This window comes from Salvelinus namaycush, chromosome 23, assembly GCF_016432855.1.
Source record: "Salvelinus namaycush isolate Seneca chromosome 23, SaNama_1.0, whole genome shotgun sequence".
NCBI classification, from domain to species: Eukaryota; Metazoa; Chordata; class Actinopteri; order Salmoniformes; family Salmonidae; genus Salvelinus; species Salvelinus namaycush.
This window is the reverse complement of record NC_052329.1, coordinates 11,155,414-11,183,290: the sequence shown is the minus strand read 5'-3', so window position 1 is coordinate 11,183,290 and position 27,877 is coordinate 11,155,414. Positions and strand designations below refer to the sequence as shown.

At 43.1% G+C, this 27,877-nt stretch overlaps 1 protein-coding gene and 1 long non-coding RNA gene across 2 annotated transcripts; one reads left to right on the top strand and one right to left on the bottom strand.

The window, feature by feature from the left end:
* Window positions 1-929: 929 nt before the first annotated feature.
* Window positions 930-8,943, bottom strand: LOC120018742 (retinol-binding protein 2-like). The gene is made up of 4 exons (XM_038961948.1): window positions 8,829-8,943; window positions 2,974-3,152; window positions 2,113-2,214; window positions 930-1,422 (listed from the first exon to the last, which is right to left on the bottom strand). The coding sequence occupies exons 1-4, from the start codon at window positions 8,899-8,901 to the stop codon at window positions 1,369-1,371; spliced, it is 408 nt and encodes a 135-aa protein (XP_038817876.1). The 5' UTR covers window positions 8,902-8,943; the 3' UTR covers window positions 930-1,368.
* On the top strand, window positions 1,279-27,393 carry LOC120018743. Its single transcript, XR_005472248.1, has 3 exons — window positions 1,279-1,322; window positions 2,116-2,203; window positions 27,259-27,393. It is a non-coding gene; the product is annotated as an uncharacterized LOC120018743 (long non-coding RNA).
* Window positions 27,394-27,877: the final 484 nt, after the last annotated feature.

The window sequence follows — 27,877 nt, the reverse complement described above, 5'->3', positions numbered from 1 at the left end:
GAGCCATGACCAGTCTTTAAAAGCACTTCATGGCTACCGACGTGAGTGCCACGGGGCGGTAATCATTTAGGCAGGTTACCTTCACTTCCTTAGCCACGGGGACTATGGTGGTCTGCTTGAAACATGTAGGTATTACAGACTCAGTCAGGGAGAGGTTGAAAATGTCAGTGAAGACACTTGACAGTTGGTCCACGCATGCTTTGAGTACACGTCCTGGTAATCCGTCTGGCCCAGCGGCTTTGTGAATGTTGACCTGTTTAAAGGTCTTGTTCACATCGGCTACCGACAGTCATCCAGTACAGATGGTTCAGACCAGAGTTCAAACCATGCTGGTGTTGCAAGAAGCACGTTCCAACCAACTAAGCAATAACATACTTGTGTCATAACAATTAGAATGTTATACGTTCCCAGCTCTATGCCTACGATGCTTTATGGTCGAAGTGTTCTACTTTAAATCATTTAACTGCACCCTTTGTTGAGGTTTTTCATATCCGTCAGGTCTTGATAAGAAAGCCTGGGTGGTGTGAGGAATACTCTCCCAATCTTGTATTCAAAGTCCACACCTCCTCACTGTTGCATGTTGAAAGGTTCCGTAGACCTTCTGTTCTGTCACTGATAATCACTTAGATCTGTCCCTGTGAAGAAGTAGATAAGGTTGCAGGCCTTCACAACCCAACTGAACATCATATACTGTACACTATTCATATATTTCTTCTTCTGGTCATCTACTGTACAGTGTACAATGTATTCGATTGATTTGCCAATTTACACATAGTTCTGTTCTCTCACAATGACGCGCTAATTTGAGAAGCTATGTTATGTTTTTAAAAGTTCATACTGTTTGTTTTTATTTGCAAGTACTGTCAACTCTGGTCAATATACACCCATATAAATATTCATTTAACTTAAAGTCAATGCCTCCTATCTGCTTGGGTTGAATTAAGTATTTATTAAATGTATGTACAATCACATCATAAATACATAAGACAATTATGCAGGCAGGAACACATGTATGTAATGTTCTTCTTGCTCTTTTGCAGCCCAGTATCTCTACCTATACATCATCATCTGCACATCTATCACTCCAGTGTTACTGATAAATTGTCATTTTTTCACCTCTATGGCCTATTTATTGCCTTACCTCCCTAATCTTCTACATTTGCACACACTGTACAAACATTTTTCTATTGTGTTATTGACTATATGTTTGTTTATGTGTAACTCTGTGTTGTTGTATTTGATGCACTGCTTTGCTTTATCTTGACCAGGTCGCAGTTGTAAATGAGAACTTGATCTCAACTGGCCTACCTGGTTAAATAAAGGTGAATTAATATATATATTTTTTTAAATGTTACAACAAAGACGGTTTTAGGGTTTCTTCTTGAATACTTGTTTGCAGACTTTGTCTTCAACATAGATGTCCTGAAAGAAAAAGAGATGGACAGAAAGACAATGAGACAATCACATAACATGTAGTCTGCATCCGAACCGGCACCCTGTTCCCTATATCAGGGGTGTCAACTCATTCCATGTAGGGCCGAGTGTCTGCGGGTTTTAGTTTTTTCCTTTCTATTAAGACCTAGACAACCAGGTGAGGGGAGTTCCTTACTAATTAGTGACCTTCATTCATCATCACAATGATGGAGCGAAAACCCGCAGACACTTGGCCCTCAATAAAATGGGTTTGACATATGTGCCCTATATAGTGCACTTCTGGTAAAATGTAGGGCCCTATAAAGGGAATAGGGTGCCATTTGGCATGAAGCCCTATAGGGATTATAGTATAACTTCTCTTTCTCAGAGCTCGAAATCAAGATTGACTTTACAACTTCCACTGTACTGATTGACATACGGAAGTAGACGTTCTCACTTTATTATCATGAAAAAGTCCAGAGTGTAAGTCTGAATGAGGATATGTATAAAAGCTGAAGGATTGATAGCTGTCTGTCTCTTTATCTCTCTCCTCAGAAATGTACTAAATGTATAGAGCTTCTGTTGTCTTAGGTATGAAGAATCTGTAACGTTCTGTATGTTCAAGTTGAAGTCCAGGACATTTCTCTCTCCCTCTCTTTTCTGTCTCTAAACCCCTCCCCCCATCTGTCTTGCTCTCACCAGGTGTAGCAGGTCTCCTTCTATCCATTGCTTCCAGCCACGATTGGCCTTCTCTCCCTTCTGCACAGCCACCAACGTATCTCCATCCCAGGTAACCAGTGTCTGAAGAACACACACACACACACAGTTAGCTTACCGTAGACAAGCATTTACCCAAATGTCCCACAGCTAAGATATCAGGCTGGTATCATAGACGTAACATAGTAAATGAAAATACGTGAAACTCAAATTAGTATATGTTACATTTGGTATGGTTGCATAAGACAGAAGGTTACTTAAGGCAAAAACGAAAGGAGGGTAGTTGGTCGGGGTGGATGACGTGAACGTCTAGCAACCCAAAAGTTGTGTGTTCTAATTGTAATTGGTAACATATCATACACATTTTAATTCAGAACATATCATACAAAGTGGATGATGTATATCCACAAATTAAAACATACCATACCAAATGTAACATATCATACTAATTTGGGTGTCCCGTATTTTTGTTTACTATGTTATGTCTAACCCTGAGTCCAGGCTGAAGATATCTGTGTATGTTTCCATAAAGCCAGGGTCAACAACCCACAGCAGTGCTTATGGCTGTCTCTTGAATTCTAATCTGAGAGAGACTGGACCAAACCTTTTAAGATGCTTGGATTGTGGGCTATGTGTGTGAGGGCTATGTGACCATACAGTATGCATTAACAAACTGAGAGTCAAGGGAAAGCAGGAGATGAAAACCTATAAGAAATGTAAATAAAAATGGTGGAATAGAATAAAAGGAGAGAACATGATGGAGAGGGTAAAGGTTAGGGTTTGGAACCGGTTAGGACAGAGTGCAGTGACACTCTGACCTGGTCATAGTGGTTGTGGTCCTACCTGGATCGTCCTGTTGTCCAGTCCCTTAGTGACCTCCTCAAACTCCTCCCCGACGGTGAAGTTGACCTCGTAGTTCCTGAAGGTGCTCAAGGTCTTGGTTTCAAACTTGTCTCCGTTCTGGACGATCACCTTGGTCTGAGTCAGGTGGGCGGCGATCTTACGGGTTGCAAAGTCAATATCTGGAGGAAACACAATGAAACAACAATGTCAATGTTTAAAGATGCTCTGCTCTTTCCATGACATAGACTGACCAGGTGAATCCCTTATTGATGTCACTTGTTTCATCCACTTCAATCAGTGTAGATGAAGTGGAGGAGACAGGTTAAAACAGGATTTGTAAGTCTTGAGACAAATGAGACATGGATTGTGTATGAATGCCATTCAGAGGGTGAATGAGCAAGACAAAATATTTAAGTGCCTTTGAACGGGGTATGGTAGTAGGTGCCAGGCGCACTAATTTGAGTGTGTCAAAAACTGCAATGCTGCTGGGTTCTCAAGAATGGTCCACCACCCGAAGGACATCCAGCCAACTTGACACAATTGTGGGAAGCATTGGAGTCAACATGGGCCAGCATCCCTGTGGAAAGCATTTGACACCTTGTAGAGTCCATGCCCTGACAAATTGAGGCTGTTCTGAGGGCAAAATGGGGTGCAACTCAATATTAGGAAGGTGTTCCTAATGTTTAGTACACTCAGTGTATACTGTAAACAGGATAAGTATGAAGTATGAACTTCTTAGGGCTAGGCATCCCGTTAGCGGACAACTTCCGGTGAAACTGGAGGGCGCGCAATTCAAATAAATAATCATACAAATTATGGATATTAAACATTTAGGTACATACAAGTGTCTTATACTGGTTAAAATATTAAATTCTTGTTAATCTAACTGCACTGTTCAATTTACAGTAGCTATTACAGTGAAAGAATGCCATGCGATTGTTTGAAGACGGTGCCCCACATAAAAATATTTTTCCACAGGCACAGGTTTCATAAATTCACAAATAGCGATTAAATATTCACTTACTTTTTGAATATCTTCCTCTGATTTGTCAACCAAAGGGTCCCAGCTATAACATGTAGTGTCGATTTGTTTGATAAAATCCTTCTTTATATCCCAAAAAGTCAGTTTAGTTGGCGCCATCGATTTGAGTAATCCATTAGTTCAACATGCAGAGAAAGGAATCCGAAAATCTGCCCCTAAACTTTGTTTCAACAAGACAAAATACGTTTCTACTTACTCCTCAGATACCCTAAAATGTAATCAAACTATAATATTTCTAACGGAAAGAAGTATGTTCAATAGGAAACCGATTTTACAGGTGGGTCTTGTCTTCATGGCGCGCGCAAACACTAATTTCCAAGACTGTGTCCCTGTACTAAAACTGATATTTCTTATTCGTTTTGGAAGTTACAAGCCAGAAACCTTGAAAATAGACTGCTGACACCCAGTGGAATCCATAGGAATTGCATCCTGGGAGCTAGACTTGAGTATGCCCTTATACTTGCCATTGTAAGAGCATGGTCTCTCTCAAAAACAAAATTCCGTTTGGTTATTCTTTTGGATTTTCTCCTACCATATCTATTGTGTTATATTCTCCTACATTAGTTTAACATTTCTACAAACTTCAAAGTGTTTTCTTTTATATGCATACACTGGCTTCAAGGCCTAAGCAACAGGCAGTTTACTTTGGGCATGTCATTCAGGCGGAAATTGAGAAAAAAGGGGCCTTGCCCTAATTAAGCAATAAGGCCCCAGGGGGTGTGGTATATGGCCAATATACCACAGCTAAGGGCTGTTCTGTATCCTTAAGAACAGCCCTTAGCCGTGGTACAGTTGAAGTCGGAAGTTTACATACACCTTAGCCAAATACATTTAAACTCAGTTTTTCACAATTCCTGACATTTAATCAGAGTAAAAATGTCTTAAGCCATTTTGCCACAACTTTGGAAGTATGCTTGGGGTCATTGTCCATTTGGAAGACCCATTTGCGACCAAGCTTTAACTTCCTGACTTATGTCTTGAGATGTTGCTTCAATATATCCACATAATTTTCCACCCTCATGATGCCATCTATTTTGTGAAGTGCACCAGTCCCTCCTGCAGCAAAGCACCCCCACAACATGATGCTGCCACCCCCGTGCTTCACGGTTGGGATGGTGTTCTTTGGCTTGCAAGCCCCCCCTTTTTTCCTCCAAACATAACGATGGTCATTATGGCCAAACAGTTCTATTTTTGTTTCATCAGACCAGAGGACATTTCTCCAAAAGTACGATCTTTGTCCCGATGTGCAGTTGCAAACCGTAGTCTGGCTTTTTTTATGGTGGTTTTTGAGCAGTGGCTTCTTCCTTGCTGAGCGGCCTTTCAGGTTATGTCGATATAGGACTCGTTTTACTGTGGATAAAGATACTTTTGTACCGGTTTCCTCCAGCATCTTCACAAGGTCCTTTGCTGTTGTTCTGGGATTGATTTGGACTTTTCTCACCAAAGTACGTTTATCTCTAGGAGACAGAACACGTCTCCTTCCTGAGCGGTATGACGGCTGCATGGTCCCATAGTGTTTATACTTGTGTACTATAGTTTGTACAGATGAAAGTGGTACCTTCAGGTGTTTGGAAATTGCTCCCATGGATGAACCAGACTTGTGGAGGTCTACAATTGTTTTTCTGAGGTCTTGGCTGATTTGTTTGATTTGAAGGTAGGCCTTGAAATACATCCACAGGTTCACCTCTATTTGACTCAAATTATGTCAATTAGCCTATCAGAAGCTTCTAAAGCCATGACATCATTTTCTGGAATTTTCCAAGCTGTTTAAAGGCACAGTCAACTTAGTGTATGTAAACTTCTGTTCCACTGGGATTGTGATACAGTGAATTATAAGTGAAATAATCTGTCTGTAAACAATTGTTGGAAAAATGACTTGTGTCATGCACAAAGTAGATCTCTTAACTGACTTGCCAAAACTATAGTTTGTTAACAAGAAATTTGTGGAGTGGTTGAAAAACCAGTTTTAATGACTCCAATGTAAGTGTATGTAAACTTCTGACTTCAACTGTATATTAGCCATGTACCACAACCCTCGGGCCTTATTGCTTTATTATAAACTGGTTACCAATCTAATTGGAAGAGTTGAAAGTAATATTTTGTCATACCCGTGCTATACGTTCTGATATAACACGGCTTTCAGCCTATCAGCATTCAGGGCTTAAACCACCAACCAATTTCATATAGGCTCTGTTCACCTTGGTTGGACAGTGAGGTGTGTATAGTATACTGTTTTATTGTGTTCCCTTGTGCATTAGCCACCAGTCCCCCTCTTCAGTTATGAGACTGGAGCTCAAGTTCTAGAATTACTATTCCACTCAGACCAGCTCTGTTGACAATCTCATTTACCCTTTTTAAAATGGCCTTGTACCAGAAATAGAGCTGAATAAGTTAAACTGTGAGCCTGCACTGCATTGCATTGGCCACAAAGTGTAAATTCATTTTCTACCCATCTCTCTTTTTGATGAAGCTCTTTTATTTACCCATCCAAATATGTTCTCCCTCCCTCTGTTTCCATATGGCTGTAATTTTCGATCCGTTCATGGAAATGAGAGAGCGGCACGGAATGAGACGCCTCGGATTTGGGATTTTTGGGATTTGTTGGGTTGAGCGGGAGGGAGTTATAACACGAGGGAGTTATAACACGAGGGAGTTATAACACGGAGGGAGTTATAACACGGAGGGAGTTATGGCACGGAGGGAGTTATAACACGGAGGGAGTTATAACACGGAAGGAGTTATGACACTGAGGGAGTTATAACGCGAGGGAGTTATAACACGAGGGAGTTATGACACGGAGGGAGTTATAACACGAGGGAGTTATAACACGAGGGAGTTATGACACGGAGGGAGTTATAACACGAGGGAGTTATAACACGGAGGGAGTTATAACACGGAGGGAGTTATAACACGGAGGAAGTTATAACACGGAGGGAGTTATAACACGGAGGGAGCTATAACACGGAGGGAGTTATAACACGGAGGGAGATATAACACGGAGGGAGCTATAACACGGAGGGAGCTATAACACGGAGGGATTTATGACACGGAGGGAGTTATGACACGGAGGGAGTTATGACACGAGGGAGTTATAACACGGAGGGAGTTATAACACGGAGGGAGTTGTAACACGGAGGGAGTTATAACACGGAGGGAGTTATGACACGAGGGAGTTATAACACGGAGGGAGTTATGACACGGAGGGAGTTATGACACGGAGGGAGTTATGACACGGAGGGAGTTGTAACACGAGGGAGTTATGACACGGAGGGAGTTATAACACGGAGGGAGTTATGACACGGAGGGAGTTATAACACGGAGGGAGTTGTGACACGGAGGGAGTTATGACACGGAGGGAGTTATGACACGAGGGAGTTATAACACGGAGGGAGTTATAACACGAGGGAGCTATAACACGGAGGGAGTTATGACACGGAGGGAGTTATAACACGAGGGAGCTATAACACGGAGGGAGTTATAACACGAGGGAGCTATAACACGGAGGGAGTTATAACACGGAGGGACTTATGACACGGAGGGAGTTATAACACGTGGGAATTATGACACGGAGGGAGTTATAACACGAGGGAGTTATGACACGGAGGGAGTTATGAATTGCAGATAAAGTCATGAATAATAAAAGACTTGTGGTTTATCAACGCCATGCTGAGTGGATGGATGAGGGCCTTCGCTTTCCAGCGGCATGCCGACGCCTCTTGGCAGAGCTTGGGACGGGATTTTTTATTCTCTTAAATGGGGATGATAAAAATGCTTAAAAGAGTAAATCAATATTTGTTCGACGTGGTAACAAGCGGGAGCCATTCACACAAACATTGGAGGTTAAGTCGCCATGACAGAACCTCAATAAGTAACTGAAGCAGCACCACATCATCCTTTCTCTCACAATCTCACTCACTAACACTCTCAAATAAAGTATTTACACTAACATTGTCTCTGACATCCCCCTCTCTATTAGACACACTCGTGCACACACACATAGACATGTGCACTCACACACACATACACACTCTTTCTCTGTCAATTCCCTCTCTCCTCTCCACCCCTTCCCTCCCTCCCTCTCCACCATCTCTCTCTGCATATCTAGTACCTCTCTGCGTATCCAGTATCTCTCTCTGCATATCTAGTATCTCTCTCTGCATATCTAGTATCTCTCTCTGCATATCTAGTATCTCTCTCTGCATATCTAGTATCTCTCTGCATATCTAGTATCTCTCTATGCATATCCAGTATATCTCTCTGCATATCTAGTATTTCTGCATATCCAGTATCTCACCCTCCCTCTCCACCATCTCTCTCTGCATATCTAGTATCTCTCTCTGCATATCTAGTATCTCTCTGCATATCTAGTATCTCTCTATGCATATCCAGTATATCTCTCTGCATATCTAGTATCTCTGCATATCCAGTATCTCTCTCTGCATATCCAGTATATCTCTCTGCATATCTAGTATCTCTGCATATCCAGTATCTCTCCCTCCCTCTCTGCATATCTAGTATATCTCTCTGCATATCTAGTATCTCTCTCTGCATATCTAATATATCTCTCTGCATATCTAATATCTCTCTCTGCATATCTAATATCTCTCTCTGCATATCTAGTATCCCTCTCTGCATATCTAATATCTCTCTCTGCATATCTAGTATCTCTCTCTGCATATCTAGTATCTCTCTCTGCATATCTAGTATCTCTCTCTGCATATCTAGTATCTCTCTCTGCATATCTAATATCTCTCTCTGCATATCTAGTATCTCATGTCCCTATTTTCCAACAGACATTAGAACAACAGCTTACCAATGGCCTTCATGATATCCTCAAAGTTCTCGTTGGTGACCATCACCCATTGTCCATTGAAGTCTGCAGGCATCTTGGCACCGGCCGGGTTTGTGTTACTGTATATGCCCTGTATCTGTCTATGGGGAATTTGCTCACACACACACACACTGCAAGAGGTAGAGTCAGATTCTATGGTCCCAACCCTTTTATATACAGCCTGTTTACGTGTGGAACTAAGGGGCAGGGTTCGCTTGATAACACTCTCTATATTTCTTAGAGAGAAGGGACAGGTGTGTGTGACTGTATGTGTGTTTTACGTGTGTTTGTTCGTCTGTGTGTGTGTGTGTGTGTCAAGTGTGGAGACACTTAGCGTCAGCTAACCCACTGCCTCTTAACAGGCTAGCCAGATCCCTTGTTCATTGTAATGATGCAGAAAGGAAACAAGATGGAGAGCTCCAGCTAGAGCAATGAGAGCTAGTTCCCCTGTCACCTGTCAACGCAGACACTAAAAAGTAATGCTGAGGAGAAGGTCAGAAGGTCATATCTCTCTTCTGAAACAAGAATACATATAGACTAGGTTTCCAGTTCAAACACAGAATACACTGAGTGTACATTTTACTATTTTCTTCATGTTAAGACTGGTTAATGGGAGTCAAAGCAACAAACTGGCATTTGCATTTAACCCGCATTCTATCCTGGTTGCCAGATGTGTAGGTGCTTTAGCCAACTCCTATGCTTTAGCCCAGGGAAACTTGCTAAAGTATTACAGATCTGGCAACCAGGCTCGATGCAATCTGCAAGGAAAGTAACAAAAAAATTCTGTACATTTTCCCAGGTTGTGATTGCGTATTTGCCAATTAACTCTATATCTGTAAGTGGTTTGTGGTTATATTTGCTTTGAATTAAATTATTCCTAATGAATTACAATAACCTACCATATTTCTGACTTGAAATCCCTTCTCATAATCAATGTTGATTAGTGTATTTGTGTGTGTGTGAGAGTGAGAGCGAGAGAGAGAAAGATATAATGAGCTGGTTACTTGTTATCTGCCACATATGGCTGATATCTCTAGGATGGTCCCATAATCTGCTGCATGAAATCTATCATATCAGCAAAGGAAGGGGGGGACAGAGAGGGACACCGAGAGGGACAGAGAGAGAGAGAGGGACACAGAGAGAGACAGGGACACAGAGAGAGAGAGAGGGACTAAGAGTGAGCAAGAGAGAGAGAGGGACAGAGAGAGAGAGAGAGGGACATAGAGAGGAACAGAGAGAGAGGTAGAGAGAGGGACATAGAGAGAGGTAAGAGAGAGAGACAGTGAAGAACAAACACCATTCTAAATATAACCCATATTTATGTTTATTTATTTTCCGATTTGCACATGATATGACATTTGAAATGTATTTATTATTTTGGAACTTTTGTGAGTGTAATGTTTACTGTAATTTGTTATTTTTTATTTATTTAACTTTTGAAACATACATTTCCCATGCCAATAAAGTCCCTTAAATTGAAATTGAATTGATAGAGAGAGGGGGGGTAGGAGCAGAGAGAGAGACGCATCGAGAGAGAGAGGAAGTGAGCATGAGAGGGGGTATACAGAGTTCAACCTAGGGCAGACCTCTCTCAAGGTCTAAAGCATAGAGAAAATAATAAAATGCCTTTATCTTTCAAGCCTAATGCATATGGTATGTTTACAGTAATGTGCATGATGTTTCTGCCATGGTATGTTTGCAGTAATGTGCATGATGTTTCTGCTATACACATTTACAGTAATGTGTATGGTGTGTATACAGTAATGTGCATGATGTTTCTGGCATGGTATATTTACAGTAATGTGAATGATATTTCTGCCATGGTATGTTTACAGTAATTTGCATGGTACTGTATGTTCACAGTAATGTGCATAATGTGCATCGTTTAGTATTCCTAATGTGACCTTGAGCTCATAAACACTGCATTAAGGACATAGGTCATGCATGAGCTTGGTGTAGGTTGAACCCAGCGTTATTCATTTATCAGGATTGAGTTCACTGTTACCCTAAACCACAATCCTATTCCATAAATACATGCAACCAACAACAGCTGAACAACGGCTCTGCATATATTGTGTTGTATGTACTCCTGACTACACAATTAATTTACCTGCGGGGACAATAAAGTTGTAATTTACTTCAAATTGAAACGGAGCAGTATTTCACACGATTATTTCATTTGCATCACATCAAAATAACAGTTTGACAGTTTGGCTGTGATGTGAAGCAACTCTTCAAGCAACTCTTGAGTTGCTTTGAAGGGGTCAAAGGTCGATGTCTGAAATGTTTTATCACCCCTCTGATAAGATCAAAATAACACTATTATCATCGGAACTTTCACCCCATCATTGCCACGCAACTGAGTAAAGTCTCACGGAACGGAAATGTTGTCATGCACCTGAGTAAGTGTTTCTTAAAACTAGTGCTGGCTGAGTAGCCTTGCTCTTCCTTCATTTTGTAAAAGCCTACAGAATTCAGAATTCAATTACTTAACCCTCTAGAAAACCTTTTTGCCCCCGATTTTCCATGGTGTTTTACTACCCTAATGGCACAGCATTGCCCTGAGGCACACCATAAAGATTCTGTGTGTGGGGGTAAATGTCACGCCCTGACCGTAGAGATCCTTTTATTCTCTATGTTTGTTTGGTCAGGGTCTGACTCGGGTGGGAAAATCTATGCTTTCTGGTTCTTTGTTTTTTGGCCGGGTAGGATTCTCAATCAGGGACAGCTGTCTATCGTAGTCTCTGATTGGGAATCAGACTTAGGCAGCCTTTTTTCCTTTTCTCATTTGTGGGTTGTTGTCTTTGTTAGTGGCATGTATAGCCTTACAGAGCTTCACGTTCGTTTTGTTGTTTATTGTTTTTGTTTTGTGACATTAAAAAAGAAAAGAATGTGCGCTTACCACGCTGCACCTTGGTCCGGTCATTTCCTTGACGACGATCGTGACAGAACAACCCACCACAAACGGACCAAGCAGCGTGGCCGGGAGGAGCAGACAGAGTGGACATGGGATGACATTCTGGAAGGAAAGGGATTCTGGACGTGGGAGGAGATCCTGGCTGGAAAGGATCGCCTGCCGTGGAAGCAGGTGGAAGCAGCGAGGAAGGCGGAAGCAGCTAGTAAAGGGGCCCAGCGTTACACAGGGTCACGGCTGGCAAGGAAGACCGGGAGGCCACTCCCAAAAAATGTTTGTGGGGGGAGGCACACGGGGAGGTTGGCGGAGCTAACTCCCCGTGCTCACGGTAGGGTGGTACTGGTCAGGCACCGTGTAATGCGGTGAAGTGCACGGTGTGCACGGCGTTCACAGCCCGGTGCGCTCTGAGCCAGCTCTCCGCATGTGTCGTGCTAGAGTGGGCATCCAGCCAGGACGGATTGTGCCAGCACAGCGCTCCTGGTCTCCGGTGCGCATCTTCGGCCCAGGGCATCCTGCGCCGGCTCTGCGCACTGTGTCTCCGGTGCGCTGTCACAGCCCAGTGCGTCCTGTGCCTGCGCTCCGCACGTGTCGGGCCAAAGTGGGCATTCAGCCAAGACGAGTGGTGCCAGCTTTAAGCACCAGATCTCCAGTGCTCCCCCACAGCCCGGTTCGATCTGTGCCTGCTCCACGGACCAGGCCTCCAGTATGTCTCCCCAGCCTGGTGAGGCCTGTGCCTGCTCCAAGAACTAGGCCTCCAGTATGTTCCCTTAGCCTGGGAAGTCCTGTGCCTGCTCCACGGGCCAGTCCGGGGCCTGCAGAGAGGGTCCCCAGTCCGGGGCCTGCAGCGAGGGTTCCCAGTCCGGGGTCTGCAGCGAGGGTCCCCAGTCCGGGGCCTGCAGAGAAGGGTCCTCAGTCCGGGGCCTGCAGCGAGGGTTCCCAGTCCGGGGCCTGCAGCGAGGGTCCCCAGTCCTGTGTCTGCTCCACGGGCCAGTCCGGTGCCTGCAGCGAGGGTTCCCAGTCCGGGGCCTGCAGCGAGGGTTCCCAGTCCGGGGCCTGCAGCGAGGGTCCCCAGTCCTGTGCCTGCTCCATTTGCCAGTCTGGGGCCTGCAGAGAAGGTCCCCAGTCCGGGGCCTGCAGCGAGGGTTCCCAGTCCGGGGCCTGCAGCGAGGGTTCCCAGTCCGGGGCCTGCAGCGAGGGTCCCCAGTCCGGGGCCTGCAGCGAGGGTCCCCAGTCCAGGGCCTACAACGAGGGTCCCCAGTCCGGGTCCTGCAACGAGGGTCCCCAGTCCGGATTCGGCGACGAGGGTCCCCGCACCAGAGGCGCCACCAAAGTGGGGGGAGCCAGAGGTGGAGCGGGGTCTGCGTCCCGGACCGGAGCCGCCACCAAGATAGATGCCCACCCGGACCCTCCCCTATAGTGTCAGGTTTGCTGCTGGAGTCCGCACCTTTGGGGGGGGGGGGGGGGGGGGGTACTGTCACGCCCTGACCGTAGAGATCCTTTTATTCTCTATGTTTGTTTGGTCAGGGTGTGACTCGGGTGGGAAAATCTATGCTTTCTGGTTCTTTGTTTTTTGGCCGGGTAGGATTCTCAATCAGGGACAGCTGTCTATTGTTGTCTCTGATTGGGAATCAGACTTAGGCAGCCTTTATTCCTTTTCTCATTTGTGTGTTGTTGTCTTTGTTAGTGGCATGTATAGCCTTACAGAGCTTCACGTTCGTTTTGTTGTTTATTGTTTTTGTTGGCGACATTAAAAAAGAAAAGAATGTACGCTTACCACTCTGCACCTTGGTCCGGTCATTTCCTTGACGACGATCGTGACAGTAAAAGTGTTTTACATTATTGAAGATTGTTTTATATTATAGATATATTATCAGAAAGACAAAATCTTCCAAAAAATCGGATAATCCAAAATGAGTGCAGTAGAGGGTTGATATAAATTACAGTGCCTTGCAAAAGTATTCATCCCCCTGGCGTTTTTCCTATTTTGTTGCATTACAACCTGTAATTTAAATTTATTTTTATTTGGATTTCATGTAATGGACATACACAAAATAGTCCAAATTGGTGAAGTGAAATGAAAGAAAAAACTTGTTTCAAAAAATAAAATTTAAAAAAAGAACGGAAAAGTGGTGCGTGCATATGTATTCACCCCTTTTGCTATGAAGCCCCTAAATAAGATCTTGTGCAACCAATTACCTTCAGAAGTCACATAATTAGTTAAAAAAAGTCCACCTGTGTGCAATTTAAGTGTCACATGATCTGTCACATGATCTCAGTTTATATACACCTGTTCTGAAAGGCCCCAGAGTCTCCAACACCACTAAGCAAGGGCACCACCAAGCAAGCGGCACCATGAAGACCAAGGAGCTCTCCAAACAGGTCAGGGACAAAGTTGTGGAGAAGTACAGATCAAGGTTGGGTTATAAAAAAATATCCGAAACTTTGAACATCCCACGGAGCACCATTAAATCCATTATTAAAAAATGGAAAGAATATGGCACCACAACAAACCTGCCAAGAGAGGGCCGCCCACCAAAACTGACGGACCAGGCAATGAGGGCTTAATCAGAGAGGCAACAAAGAGACCAAAGATAACCCTGAAGGAGCTGCAAAGCTCCACAGCGGAGATTAGAGTATCTGTCCATAGGACCACTTTAAGCCGTACACTCCAAAGAGCTGGGTTTTGCAGAAGAGTGGCCAGAAAAAAGCTATTGCTTAAAGTGTTCACCAAAAGGCATGTGGGAGACTTCCCAAACATATGGAAGAAGGTACTCTGGTCAGATGAGACTAAAATTGAGCTTTTTGGCCATCAAAATAAACGCTATGTCTGGCGCAAATCCAAAACCCCTCATCACCCCGAGAACACCATCCCCACAGTGAAGCATAGTGGTGGCAGCATCATGCTGTGGGGATGTTTTTCATCAGCAGGGACTGGGAAACTGGTCAGAATTGAAGGAATGATGGATGGCACCAAATACAGGGAAATTCTTGAGGGAAACCTGTTTCAGTCTTCCAGAGATTTGAGACTGGGATGGAGGTTCACCTTCCAGCAGGACAATGATCGTAAGCATACTGCTAAAGCAACACTCGAGTGGTTTATGGGGAAACATTTAAATGTCTTGGAATGGCCTAGTCAAAGCCCAGACCTCATTCCAATTGAGAATCTGTGGTATGCCTTAAAGTTTGCTGTACACCAGCGGAACCCATCCAACTTGAAGGAGCTGGAGCAGTTCTGCCTTGAAGAGTGGCTAGATGTGCCAAGCTTATAGAGACATACGCCAAGAAACTTGCAGCTGTAATTGCTGCAAAAGGTGGTTCTACAAAGTATTGACTTGAATAGTTATGCTCACTCAAGTTTTTTTCAAAATATTTTGCATCTTCAAAGTGGTAGGCATGTTGTGTAAATCAAATGATACAAACCCCCCAAAAATCTATTTTAATTCCAGGTTGTAAGGCAACAAAATAGGGAAAATCCCAAGGGGGGTGAATACTTTCGCAAGCCACTGTAGGTGGGTGATTATATTTGCCTATTTCAAATGTGTTATTTTGCAAATCCCAACTCTTTGAGACACCCTTGAAGAGTGGGGTCACAGCCAGGGTCTGCCAACGGCAACCATGGAGCAATTAGTGCCTTGCTTAAGGGCACATAGACAGATTTTTCACCTTGCTGGCTCAATGGGGGTCGAATTAGCAACCTGACGGTTACTGCTCCAACTCTCTAACCAGTAGGCTACTCGCTGTCCTGAGAGTATCGTGTGCTATAGCCACCCACTTTTTGTTATATACTGGGCTCACCAGCAACAACTTCTATGCCAATGGATGGATTGTATTGTCTGTTAACCACACGAAGGTAGTATTGTAACATGGAAAACAAGTCATTTTTACTTGTGCGTGCTCTTCACATGCTCAGACTCTGCAGCAAACATTGGGCAAGCCAGAAGCTTCAAAGATTTAAACCATTTTAAGGCAGTCTGACAAACCTGTAAAACAAATGTAAAATACAAATGTGAGGAAGATGAGGTATATTTTTATTTGACCTTTATTTAACTAGGCAAGTCAGTTAAGAAAAAAAAATCTTATTTTCAATGACGGCCTAGGAACAGTGGGTTAACTGCCTGTTCAGGGGCAAAATGACAGATTTGTACCTAGTCAGCACGGGGATTTGAACTTGCAACCTTTCGGTTACTAGTCCAACGCTCTAACCACCAGACTTGCTTACCTCCCTAGTCTTCTACATTTATTTTTATTTTTATGAATGAATGGATACAGATGTGTTTGAATGCTCCATCATGTTCATATAATCTCAGACAGAAATGACTGCAGTTGAAGACCATCCATAGAACGTACTATATGCCAGTGAAACAGAATATCATGCACTCAGAAATGTAAGTCCTCTGCTGGAGGTGTAAAACACAAGGGGACATATTTGCATATGTTATGCTCTTGTGAAGGCTGGCTGCATTCTGGCAAAGAGTATGTTCTTTTATCTCAGCATGTCTACAGATTCTCACAGTTTTTGTTTGCTTGGAAATGTTGATACTGGAGACTGTTATCACAAGAAACTGTGTAATTTAGCATTTATAGCGGCTAAGAAATGCATTGCCATTAATTGGAAGGTTGGTTATCCACCCACAATGTAACAATGAATGGCAGAAATGTCAAGTTATGTATCACTAGATTTGATTTAATACAAGATTAAGGGTATACTGTGCAACTTTCCAAAGGTCTGGATGCCTTATATGGAATACTGTATTACAGACTCCTTGTCTCAGTCTGTAATACAAACATGTTTCAAGCAGACCACCATAGTCCTTGTGCCCAAGAACACTAAGGTAACCTGCCTAAATGACTATCGACACGTAGCACTCACGTCTGTAGCCATGGAGTGCTTTGAAAGGCCGGTCATGGCTGACATCAACACCATTATCCCAGAAACCCTAGACCCACTCCAATTTGTATACCGTCCCAATAGATCCACAGATGATGCAATCTCTATTGCAATCCACACTGCCCTTTCACACTTGGACAAAAGGAACAACTATGTGAGAATGCTATGCATTGACTACAGCTCAGCGTTCAACACCATAGTGCCCTTAAAGCTCATCACTTAGCTTAGGACCCTGGGACTAAACACCTCCCTCTGCAACTGGATCCTGGACTTCCTGACGGGCCCCTTCAGGTGGTAAGGGTAGGTAACAACACATCCGCCACTCTGATCCTCAACACTGGGGCCCCTCAGGGGTGCATGCTCAGTCCCCTCCTGTACTCCCTGTTTACTCATGACTGCACGGCCAGGCACGACTCCAACACCATCATTAAGTTTGCAGATGACACAACAGTATCGTTGCCTGATCACCGACAACGATGAGACAGCCTATAGGGAGGAGGTTAGAGATCTGGTTGCGTGGTGCCAGGACAACAACCTCTCCTTCAACGTGATCAAGACTAAGAAGATGATTGTGGACTACAGGAAAAGGAGGACTGAGCACGTCTCCATTCTCATCGACAGGGCTGTAGTGGAGCAGGTTGAGAGCTTCAAGTTCCTTAGCATCCACATCACCAACAAACTAACATGGTCCGAGCACACCAAGACAGTCATGAAGAGGTCACGACAAAACCTATTCCCCCTCAGGAGACTGAAAAGATTTGGCATGGGTCCTCAGATCCTCAAAAGGTTCTACAGCTGCACCATCGAGAGCATCCTGACTGGTTGCATCACTGCTTGGTATGGCAACTGCGCGGTCTCTAACCGCAAGGCACTACAGAGTGTAGTGCGTACGGCCCAGTACATCACCAGGGCCAAGCTTCCTGCCATCCAGGACCTCTATACCAGGCGGTATCAGAGGAATGCCCTAAAAATTGTCAAAGACTCCAGCCACCCTAGTCATAGACTTTTCTTCTGCTACCGCATGGGAAGCAGTACCGGAGCACCAAGTCTAGGTCCAAGAGGCTTCTAAACAGCTTCTACCCCCAAGCCATAAGACTACAAACATCTAATCAAATGGCTACCCAGACTATTTGCATTGCCCCCTCCCCCTCCTATTTTATGCTGCTGCTACTCTCTGTTATTACCTATGCATAAGTCACTTTAACTCTATCCACATGTATATACTACCTCAATTACCTCAACTAACCGGTGCCCCCGCACATTGACTCTGTACCGGTCCACCTGTATATAGCCTCGCTATTGTTATTTTTACTGCTGCTCTTTCATTATTTGTTACTTTTATTTCTTATATTTTTATCTTTAAAAAAATGTGTTGGTATTTTTCTTTAAAAAATCAAGGAGAGCCGCACACTATAGGAGCTCAGATGCCAAAATATTTATGTCCAACGTTTGGACAGACAAGCTGTCTTCATCAGGGTATAATGACAAACACTGCGGGATGACTCATTTATATAGTGTCAAAAGACACACACAGGTGTCTGTAATCATGGCCGGGTGTGGCTTGATATCATTGGTTAATTCTCATATATTAAAATAGCATACACAAAACATAAATGGATAGCTTACAATCATAGATACAATTTGGCTACATAAGCCTACAAACATTTACAATAGCAAAATCACAATGGTATTTCTCTTAAAATGGCATTGTTGGTTAATTAAGGGCTTGTAAGTAAGCATTTCACTGTAAGGTCTACACCTGTTCATTTGACGCATGTTACAAATACGATTTGATTTGAAAAGGAGTCTGTATTGAAAAAATGCCCACGTCCTGCCCCTGGAGGTCTGCCGTAATGTTGGTTGTCACTGTGGCCTTGGCCTAACACACCTGAAACCAATACTGAATGTTTCACTAAGATCCTAAAGCTGAGTGTGGTGTGTTGGGTTGGACCGCTGCAGTTTGGCGGAGACTAGTGGCAGGACAGGGCAATCCAGCTATATTGATCGAAAGTAAAAGAGCTCTACATTACTATTAGGCCTATGATATGAATTACAGTGCCCTAAGTAATTATTGGGACAGTGAAGCATTTGTTCTTCTTTTGGCTCTGTACTCTAAAAGTTTGGATTTGAAATCAAACAATGACTATGAAGTTAAAGTGCAGACAGACAGCTTTAATTTGACGTTATTTTAATCGATTTTGGGTGAACCGTTTAGAAGTAACAGCACTTTTTGTACATAGTCTCCCCATTTTAGGGGAGCAAAAGTATTTGGACAAATTCACTTGTATGTATATTAAAGTAGTACAAAGTTAAGTATTTGGTACCATATTCATAGCACGGAATGACTGCATCAAGCTTGTGACTCAACACATTTGTTTTATGCATTTGCTATTTATTTTTGTTGTGTTTCAGATTATTTTGTGCCCAATAGAAATTAATGGTAAATAATGTATTGTGTCATTTTGGAGTCACTTTCATTGTAAATAAGGATAGAATATGTTTCTAAACACATCTACATTAATGTGGACGCTACCATGATTACAGATAATCCTGAATGAATTGTGAACAATGAAAGTTATAGACACACAAATATCATACCCCCAAGACATGCTAACCTCTCACCATTACCTTAACAGGGGAGGTTAGCACTTTCTCACTCATCATTATTCACGATTCATTCAGGAGGATCCATAATCATGGTTGCATCCACATTCATGTAGAAGTGTTTAGAAACAGATTCTATTCTTATTTACAATAAAATGTACCCCAAATTGGCTTTAGATGCCCCCAAAAATTTGGAGGGAGGACCTCAGCCCCCCCCGCCAGGTTATGTCCTGCCCACTTCTCAAACCAAAGTTGTTCCCCTGAACACAGGAGTCTAGACAACTGATTTCATAACCCATCTAATGGGCTGGCTGCAAATATGACAGCTCATGTGTGTGTTTTTTAAAATTTAACTAGGCAAGTCAGTTAAAAATAAATTCTTACTTACAATGACAGCCTAGGAACAGTGGGTTAACTGCCTTGTTCAGGGGCAGAACGACAGATTTTTACTTTGTCAGCTCAGGGATTTGATCAAGCAACCTTTTAGTTACTGGCCCAACGCTCTAACCATGAGGCTACCTGCCACCCCTTTACAGAAAGCTTTTTTTTCCATCTTCACTTCCTGTGTACCTCTCTCTGTCTTTATGTTTCTTCTTACTAGCTGTGTTGCAGCTTTCGTTTTGGAAGCATCAAAGATCAGCGGTGTAACGTAAATAAGTAAAACATTATTTGAAGTACTACTTAAGTATTGTTTTTGGGTATCTGTACTTTAATTTAGTATTTATATTTTGGACAACTTTTACTTTTACTTCACTACATTTCTAAAGAAAATATGCACTTTTTACACCCATACATTTCCCTTACACCCCAAAATACTCGTTACATTTTTTAAATGTTCTTTATGTTCTTAAAGAGCTGTTCTGTAGCCACCCACGGTCTCCTGAATAGAAATCTGTGTGCTCAGGTGTCACAGAGACAATCAAAAGGTTTCCAATATGCCAGTACAGTACAATAGAACAGTTTTTCTTTCATTCTCAGGACTGCAGGAGGCTGTTCCAAAATCACCAGCTTTCAACCACTCTATGTTCCATCAGAGAAGTCTGACATAGCTGTACAAAGCAAACATTTTCATAGTACATGCACATGTAGGATCTTAATTTGAGCCAGTTTGCTACAGCAGGAAAATAATCCTGCAGTAACAGGAAATGTGAGTTATTATGTGGATTATAATTCATGGACATTTTCGTAGGGGTTGATACATTTTTCGTAAAGGAAAATCAAGTCTGAAATGTCAGGTGGAATTTACAAACTTCAGAAGCCTTTTTAAACCACAAATCCACCACAAGTTTTAAATTTCACCTGCAACAGGGTGATCCAATTAGGATCCTACACCTGTACACACACACACACACACACACACACACACACACACACACACACACACACACACACACACACACACACACACACACACACACACACACACACACACACACACACACACACACACACACACACACACACACACACACACATTCAAAATTATTGAATGCCCATTCTGTTCACCACAATCACAGCCTTTCTTACAGGAGGGCACATGTGGAGACGTTCTTTATTTATTTTTTCATATGAAGCCCAGGTGAGTGGCCTATGTGTGTGTGCGTCTACAGATGTAGGATCTTAATTTGAGGCAGTTTGCTACAGCAGGAAAATAATTCTGCAGCAGCAGGAAATTTGAATTATTTTGTTGATTATAATTCTTGGAAAGACAGTATGAGGGTTTGTGCTCAGACTAGAATGAAAGGTAGCCGGTGCGTGGGAGAGAAAATATCTGTAGAGTTCAAAAGGTACTCGCACTCAAAACCATGAAAATGAATAACCCAAGGAAGCAGAGATGCAAAAATAATATAAGGAATTTAATCCATGTTCGAAAGAAGTCCTCCCTTCGGCAAATCAGATCCAGCATCCTTTTTGCTCCTCCCTTCCTATAGGCAGAAACTCAAACAGGAAGTACCCGTGCTAAGGTCTATTCAACACTGGTCTGACCAATTGGAATCAATGCTTCAAGATTTTTTTGATCAGATGGACTGGGATATGTTCCGGGTTGCTTCTGAGAATAACATTGACGTTAACACGGACACGGTGACTGAGTTCATCAGGAAGTGTATAGGGGATGTTGTTCCCACTATTACTATTGAAACCTACCCAAACCATAAACCGTGGATAGACGGCAGCATTCCCACAAAACTGAATGCACGAACCACCGCATTTAACCATGGCAAGGTGACTGGGGATATGGTTGAATACAAACAGTGTAGTTATTCCCTCCGTAAGGCAATCAAACAGGCAAAACTACAGTACAGAGACAAACGGCTCAGACACGAGACGTATGTGGCAGGGTCTACAGACAGTCACAGATTACAAAGGGACAACCAGCCACGTCAAGGACACCGACATCTTGCTCCCGGACAAGCTAAACACCTTCTTCGCTCGCTTTGAAGATAACACAGTGCCACCGATGCGGCCTGCTCCCAAGGACTGTGGTCTCTCGTTCTACATGGCCGGTGTGAGTAAGACATTTAAGCGTGTTAACCCTCGCAAGCCTGCCGGCCCAGACGGCTTCTCTAGCCGCGTCCTCAGAGCATGCGCAGACCAGCTGGCTGGAGTGTTTCCAGACATATTCGATCTCTCCCTATCCCAGTCTGCTGTCCCCACTTGCTTCAAGATGTCCACCATTGTTCCTGTACCGAAGAAAGCAAAGGTAACTGAACTAAATGACTATCGCTCTGTAGCACTCTCTTCTGTTTGAGAGGCTAGTTAAGGGTCATTGCACCTCTTCCTTACCTGACACCCTAGACCCACTTCAATTTGCATACCACTGGGTAATCTACATGTCTCTCCTATAGTAAAATACCACTGGGTAATCTGTAGATGAACGTCACTTCCTGTTGTACATGGAACGAGGAAGAGCTCGGTTTTGTTTGTTTGAAAAGTTTGTTGTTTAAAAGTATATTGGAAAGTTCTTGGTAGCTACCTAGCTTCTTATTTTGGATCCCGCGACGCAGTTGGCATCAGTTGCTGGGACTGCTTGTATCTTTCCAGTGATCCTGCCAACCAAGGACGGGTGTGAGGAGCTATTTGGCGTCGCAGCTAGCCTAGCTGCTAGCTAGCTGGAAATAAAAGCTAGCGAGGTGTTCTTGAACGCAGCCCGTGACGTGGTTAGCCATTGTGGCTGGGACCGCGGATTGTCCTGGGTTTGTGGCTGTCTAGATCCCTGCTGTTTGTTGTTTTACATTTTCCCCGTGACCTGCCCTGTCTGGAACTGCGAGGAGTAACAGCCTAACATACGTTGCTAGCTATCATGACAACGACCAATGCCGGCGGGAGTACCACTGAGTACAGTGCCAGTGGTGTCTCTCTATCACACGTTAAGGATCTTTTAAAGAAACAAAAAGAGACCTACAAGCAGTTGTTACAACAACAAGAAAATAGCTTCAAGTGTTTTGTCCAAAAACTGGTGGATTCAACTAATAAAATAATGGATGACCTGACCAGACAGGTCCAGGACCTGAAGAACAGTTTTCAGTTCTCCCAGGGTCAGCTCAACGAGTTGAAGCAGGAGAACAGCAAGATGACAGCAATCTGTAAGTCATTGAGAGAGGACATCAGTTCTGTGTGTGAATCCATGATAACAACGACAGATAAATCAGACTATCTCGAGGGACAATCAAGGCGGAACAACATGATTGTGGACGGAATTGCAAAATCTCCACATGAGATCTGGACGGAGTCTGAGGACAAAGTGAGGGAAATGATCTCTGAGAAATTGAAGGTGGACCACAGGAAGATTGAGGTGGAGCGTGCCCACAGGACTGGAAAACCCACTACCGGCCCAGGTGATAGGCCCAGGCCGATAGTGGTCAAGTACCTGAGGTTCAAGGACAAGGTAGCTGTTCTGGAAAGAGCCAAGAACTTGAGAGGGATGTATATCTTCCTCAACGAGGACTATCCTGAAGCTGTCCTCCAGAAGAGGAAAGAACTGATACCCGCCATGAAAGCTGCCAGAGCGCGTGGGGACATTGCTTACATCCGCTATGACATGCTCATTGTCCACCCTCCCAGAAGCCTGGATGGGATGAGAGAGCCAAGCCTATGGGTTCATAGCCTCAACCCCGCACCACACACACACACACACACACACACACACACACACACACACACACACACACACACACACACACACACACACACACACACACACACACACACACACACACACACACACACACACACACCAATTGATTAATGGACTGCTAAATGTCTATTCTTTTCTCTTGATTCGTGTGCTCTTTTCAATATTATGTCTATCTCTGATAAGCTAACCAGGAAAGGGCTGAAAATAGCCCATATTAATATATGTAGCCTTAGAAACAAGGTTCATGAAATCAATAACTTGCTATCAGATAACATTCATATATTAGACATTTCTGAGACTCACTTAGATAATTAATTTGATGATACATCAGTAGCAATACAAGGATATAACATTTATAGAGGAGACAGAAATGCTTATGGGGGAGGTGTTGCTGTATATATTCAGAGCCATATCCCTGTAATGCTTAGAGAAGATCTTATGTCAAGTGTTATTGAAGTGTTGTGGTTGCAGGTTCACTTGGCACATCTAAAGCCTTTTCTTTTGGGGTGTTGCTATAGGCCACCAAGTGCTAATAGTCAGTATCTAAATAATATGTTTGAAATGCTTGATAGTGTATGTGATGTAAACAGAGAGGTCTACTTTCTTGGGGACCGAAATATTGACTGGTTTTCATCAAGCTGTCCGCTCAATAGGAAGTTTCTTACGGTAACCAGTGCCTGTAATCTAGTTCAGGTTATTAATCAACCTACCAGGGTGTTTACAAACATTACAGGATCATCCACATGTATCGATCACATGTTTACTAATACTGTAGAACTTTGTTCTAAAGCTGTATCCGTACCCATTGGATGCAGTGATCACAATATAGTGGCAATTTCCAGGAAAGCCAAAGTTCCAACAGCTGGGCCTAAAATAGTGTATAAGAGATCATACAAAGAATTTTGCTGTGACTCTTATGTGGATGATGTTAAAAATATTTGTTGGTCTGATGTGATTAATGAGGAGCATCCAGACGCTGCATTTGATGAATTTATGAAATTGCTTCTTTCAATTATTGATAAACATGGACCTGTTAAGAAACTGACTGTTAGAACTGTTAAGGCTCCCTGGATTGATGAGGAATTTAAAAACTGTATGGTTGAAAGAGATGGGGCAAAAGGAGTGGCTAATAAGTCTGGCTGCACATCTGACTGGCTTACATCTGACTGGCTTACACATCTGACTGGCTTACTGGCAAATTGAGAAATTATGTGACTAAACTCAACAAGAAGAAGAAGAAACTTTATTATGAAGCCAAGATCAATGATATAAAGAATGATGGGCTTTTTGGGGGGGAGTATTTTAAATGAAATTATGGGCAGAAAGACAAATTCAACTCCGTCTTTCATCGAATCAGATGGCTTATTCATCACAAAACCATTTGATGTTGGCAATTATTTTAATTATTATTTAATTGGCAAAGTGGGCAAGCTTAGGCAGGAAATGCCCACGACGAACAAAAGTCCATGGAGAATAAGAACACCTCCTCCCAGCAGCCTACTGCACTGAGGATAGGAAACATTGTCACTACCGATAAATCTACGATAATCGATAATTTCAATAAGCATTTTTCTATCGCTGGCCATGCTTTCCACCTGGCTACCCCTACCCTGGCCAACATCTCAGCACCCCCTGCAGCAACTTGCCCAAGTCCCCCCCCCCCCCCTGCTTCTCCTTCACCCAAATCCAGACAGCTGATGTTCTGAAAGAGCTGCAAAATCTGAATCCCTACAAATCAGCTGGGCTAGACCCTCTCTTTCTAAAATATCAGCCGAAATTGTTGCAACCCTATTACTAGCCTATTCAACCTCTCTTTTGTATCATCTGAGATCCTCAAAGATTGGAAATCTGCCGTGGTCATCCCCCTCTTCAAAGGGGGAGACACTCTAGACCCAAACTGTTATAGACCTATATCTATCCTACCCTGCCTTTCTAAAATCTTCGAAAGCCAAGTTAACAAACAGATCACCGACCATTTTGAATCCCACCGTACCTTCTCCACTATGCAATCTGGTTTCCGAGCTGGTCATGGGTGCACCTCAGCCACGCTCAATATCCTAAACGATATCATAACCGCCATCGATAAGAGACAGTACTGTGCAGCCGTCTTCATCGACCTGGCCAAGGCTTTCAACTCTGTCAATCACCGCATTCTTATCGGCAGACTCAATAGCCTTGGCTTCTCAAATGCCTGCCTCGCCTGGTTCACCAACTACTTCTCAGATAGAGTGTACTGTACATGGATTTTTCTATTGCGTTATTGACTGTACGTCTGTTTATGTGTAACTCTGTGTTGTTGTTTTTGTCGCACTGCTTTTCTTTATCTTGGCCAGTTCGCAGTTGTAAATGAGAACTTTTCTCAACTATTTTAAAAGGCTAATTGATCATTAATAAAAATCTTCGTAATTATGTTAGCACAGCTGAAAACTGGTACTGATTAAAGAAGCAATAAAACTGGCCTTCTTTAGACTAGTTGAGTATCTGAAGCATCAACATTTGTGGTTTCAATTACAGGCTCAAAATATCGAGAAACAGAGCCCTTTCTTCTGAAACTCGTCAGTCTATTCTTGTTTTGACAAATGAGGGCTAGTCCATGCGAGAAATTACCAAGAAACTGAAGATCTCGTACAATGCTGTGTACTACTCCCGTCACAGAACAGTGCAAACTGTCTCTAACCAGAATAGAAAGAGGAGTGGGAGGCCACGGTGCACAACTGAGCACGATGACAAGTACATTAGAGTGTCTAGTTTGTGAAACAGACACGTAGCAAGTCCTCAACTGGTAGCTTATTTAAATAGTACCTGCAAAACACCAATCTCAACGTCAACAGTGAAGAGGCGATTCCAGGATGCTGGCCTTCTAGGCGGAGTTGCAAAGAAAAAGCCATATCTCTGTCCAGTGTCAGTGTTCTTTTGCCCATCTTTATCTTTCCTTTTTATTTGCCAGTCTGAGATATGGGTTTTTCTTTGCAACTCTTACTTTTGATTTTGACCCCCCCCCCCTTTGTTCAGGGACACATTATTCCATTTCTGTTAGTCACATGTCTGTGGAACTTGTTCAGTTTATGTCTCAGTTGTTGAATCTTGTTATGTTCATACAAATATTTATACATGTTAAAGTTTGCTGAAAATAAACACAGTTGACAGTGAGAGGATGTTTCTTTTTTTGCTGAGTTTAGATAGGTACGCTTTATTTTGTCTGGTTTAGCGTCCCAGATAAAGTGAAAAAAAAATTGCCCATTGATTTGAAAAACGAATCATCAGGAGTAGGCAACGCCATACGTAAGTGACTAAACTGAGATATGACTAAGGAGTTAATCAGGGCAATTTTTCCATAAATAGACATGTATTTACCTCTCCATGGTTGCAGGATCTTGTCTGTTTTTACAAGTTTTCTAATGAAATTCATTGTGGAGAGCTTATTTATATATTTTGTGATATGAATACCAAGTATGTCTACTTCACCATCAGCCCATTTTATAGGTAAACTGCAGGTTAATGTAAAAGTTGTATTTTTTAAAGATCCAATACGTAATATTGTACACTTATCATAATTAGGTTTTAGTCCAAAGAGTACAGAAAAGTTATCTAGATCTTCAATGGGACATTGCAGGGATCTAGCTTGTGGACTTAAAATAAAACTTGAGTCATCGGCATACATGGACACCTTTGTTTTTAAGCCTTGGACTTCTAATCCTCTAATGTTGTTATTGGATCTGATTTGAAAAGCTAGCATTTCGATGGCCATAACGAATACATATGGTGACAGCAGACACGTGTGCCTTTTCTAAAAATGTATGTAGTTCTGTCCTTGAGCTGTTCTTGTCTAATGATGTTCTGTATTATGTTTCATGTTTTGTGTGGACCCCAGGAAGAGTAGCTGCTGCTTTTGCAACAGCTAATAGAGATCCTAATCAAATACCAAATACCAGATCCACAGACGATGCAATCGCCATTGCACTGCTCACTGCCCTATCCCATCTGGACAAGAATGCTGTTCATTGACTACAGGGTCCTGGACTTCTTGACAGGCCGCCCCCTGGTGATGAAGGTAGGAAAAAACACCTCCACTTCGCTGATACTCAACACAGGTGCCCCACAAGGGTGCATGCTTAACCCCCTCCGGTACTCCCTGTTCACCCATGACTGCGTGGCCACACACACCTCCTACTCAATCATCAAGTTTGCAGACAACACAACAGTAATAGGCTTGATTAAAAGGAGACTGAAGAAATTTGGCTTGGCCCCTAAGACCCTCACAAACTTTTACAGATGCACATTTGAGAGCATCCTGTCGGGCTGTTACATCGCCCGCAACCGCAGGGCTCTCGAGAGGGTGGTGCGGTCTGCCCAACGCATCATCAGGGACACACTGCCTGCCCTCCAAGACACCTACAGCACTCGATGTCACAGGAAGGTCAAAAAGATCATCAAGGACATCAACCACCGAGCCACGGCCTGTTCACCCCGCTACCATCCAGAAGACGAGG

Bases quoted from the DNA above. Each gene is read 5' to 3' on its own strand.
- LOC120018742 (XM_038961948.1), bottom strand. From the start codon at position 8,901: ATGCCTGCAGACTTCAATGGACAATGGGTGATGGTCACCAACGAGAAC. The intron at 2,215-2,973 runs GTAGGACCACAA...TGTGTTCTTCAG, and splicing joins TGGACAACAGGACGATCCAG to ACACTGGTTACCTGGGATGG. The intron at 1,423-2,112 runs GTGAGAGCAAGA...TTTTTCTTTCAG, and splicing joins AAGGAGACCTGCTACACCTG to GACATCTATGTTGAAGACAA.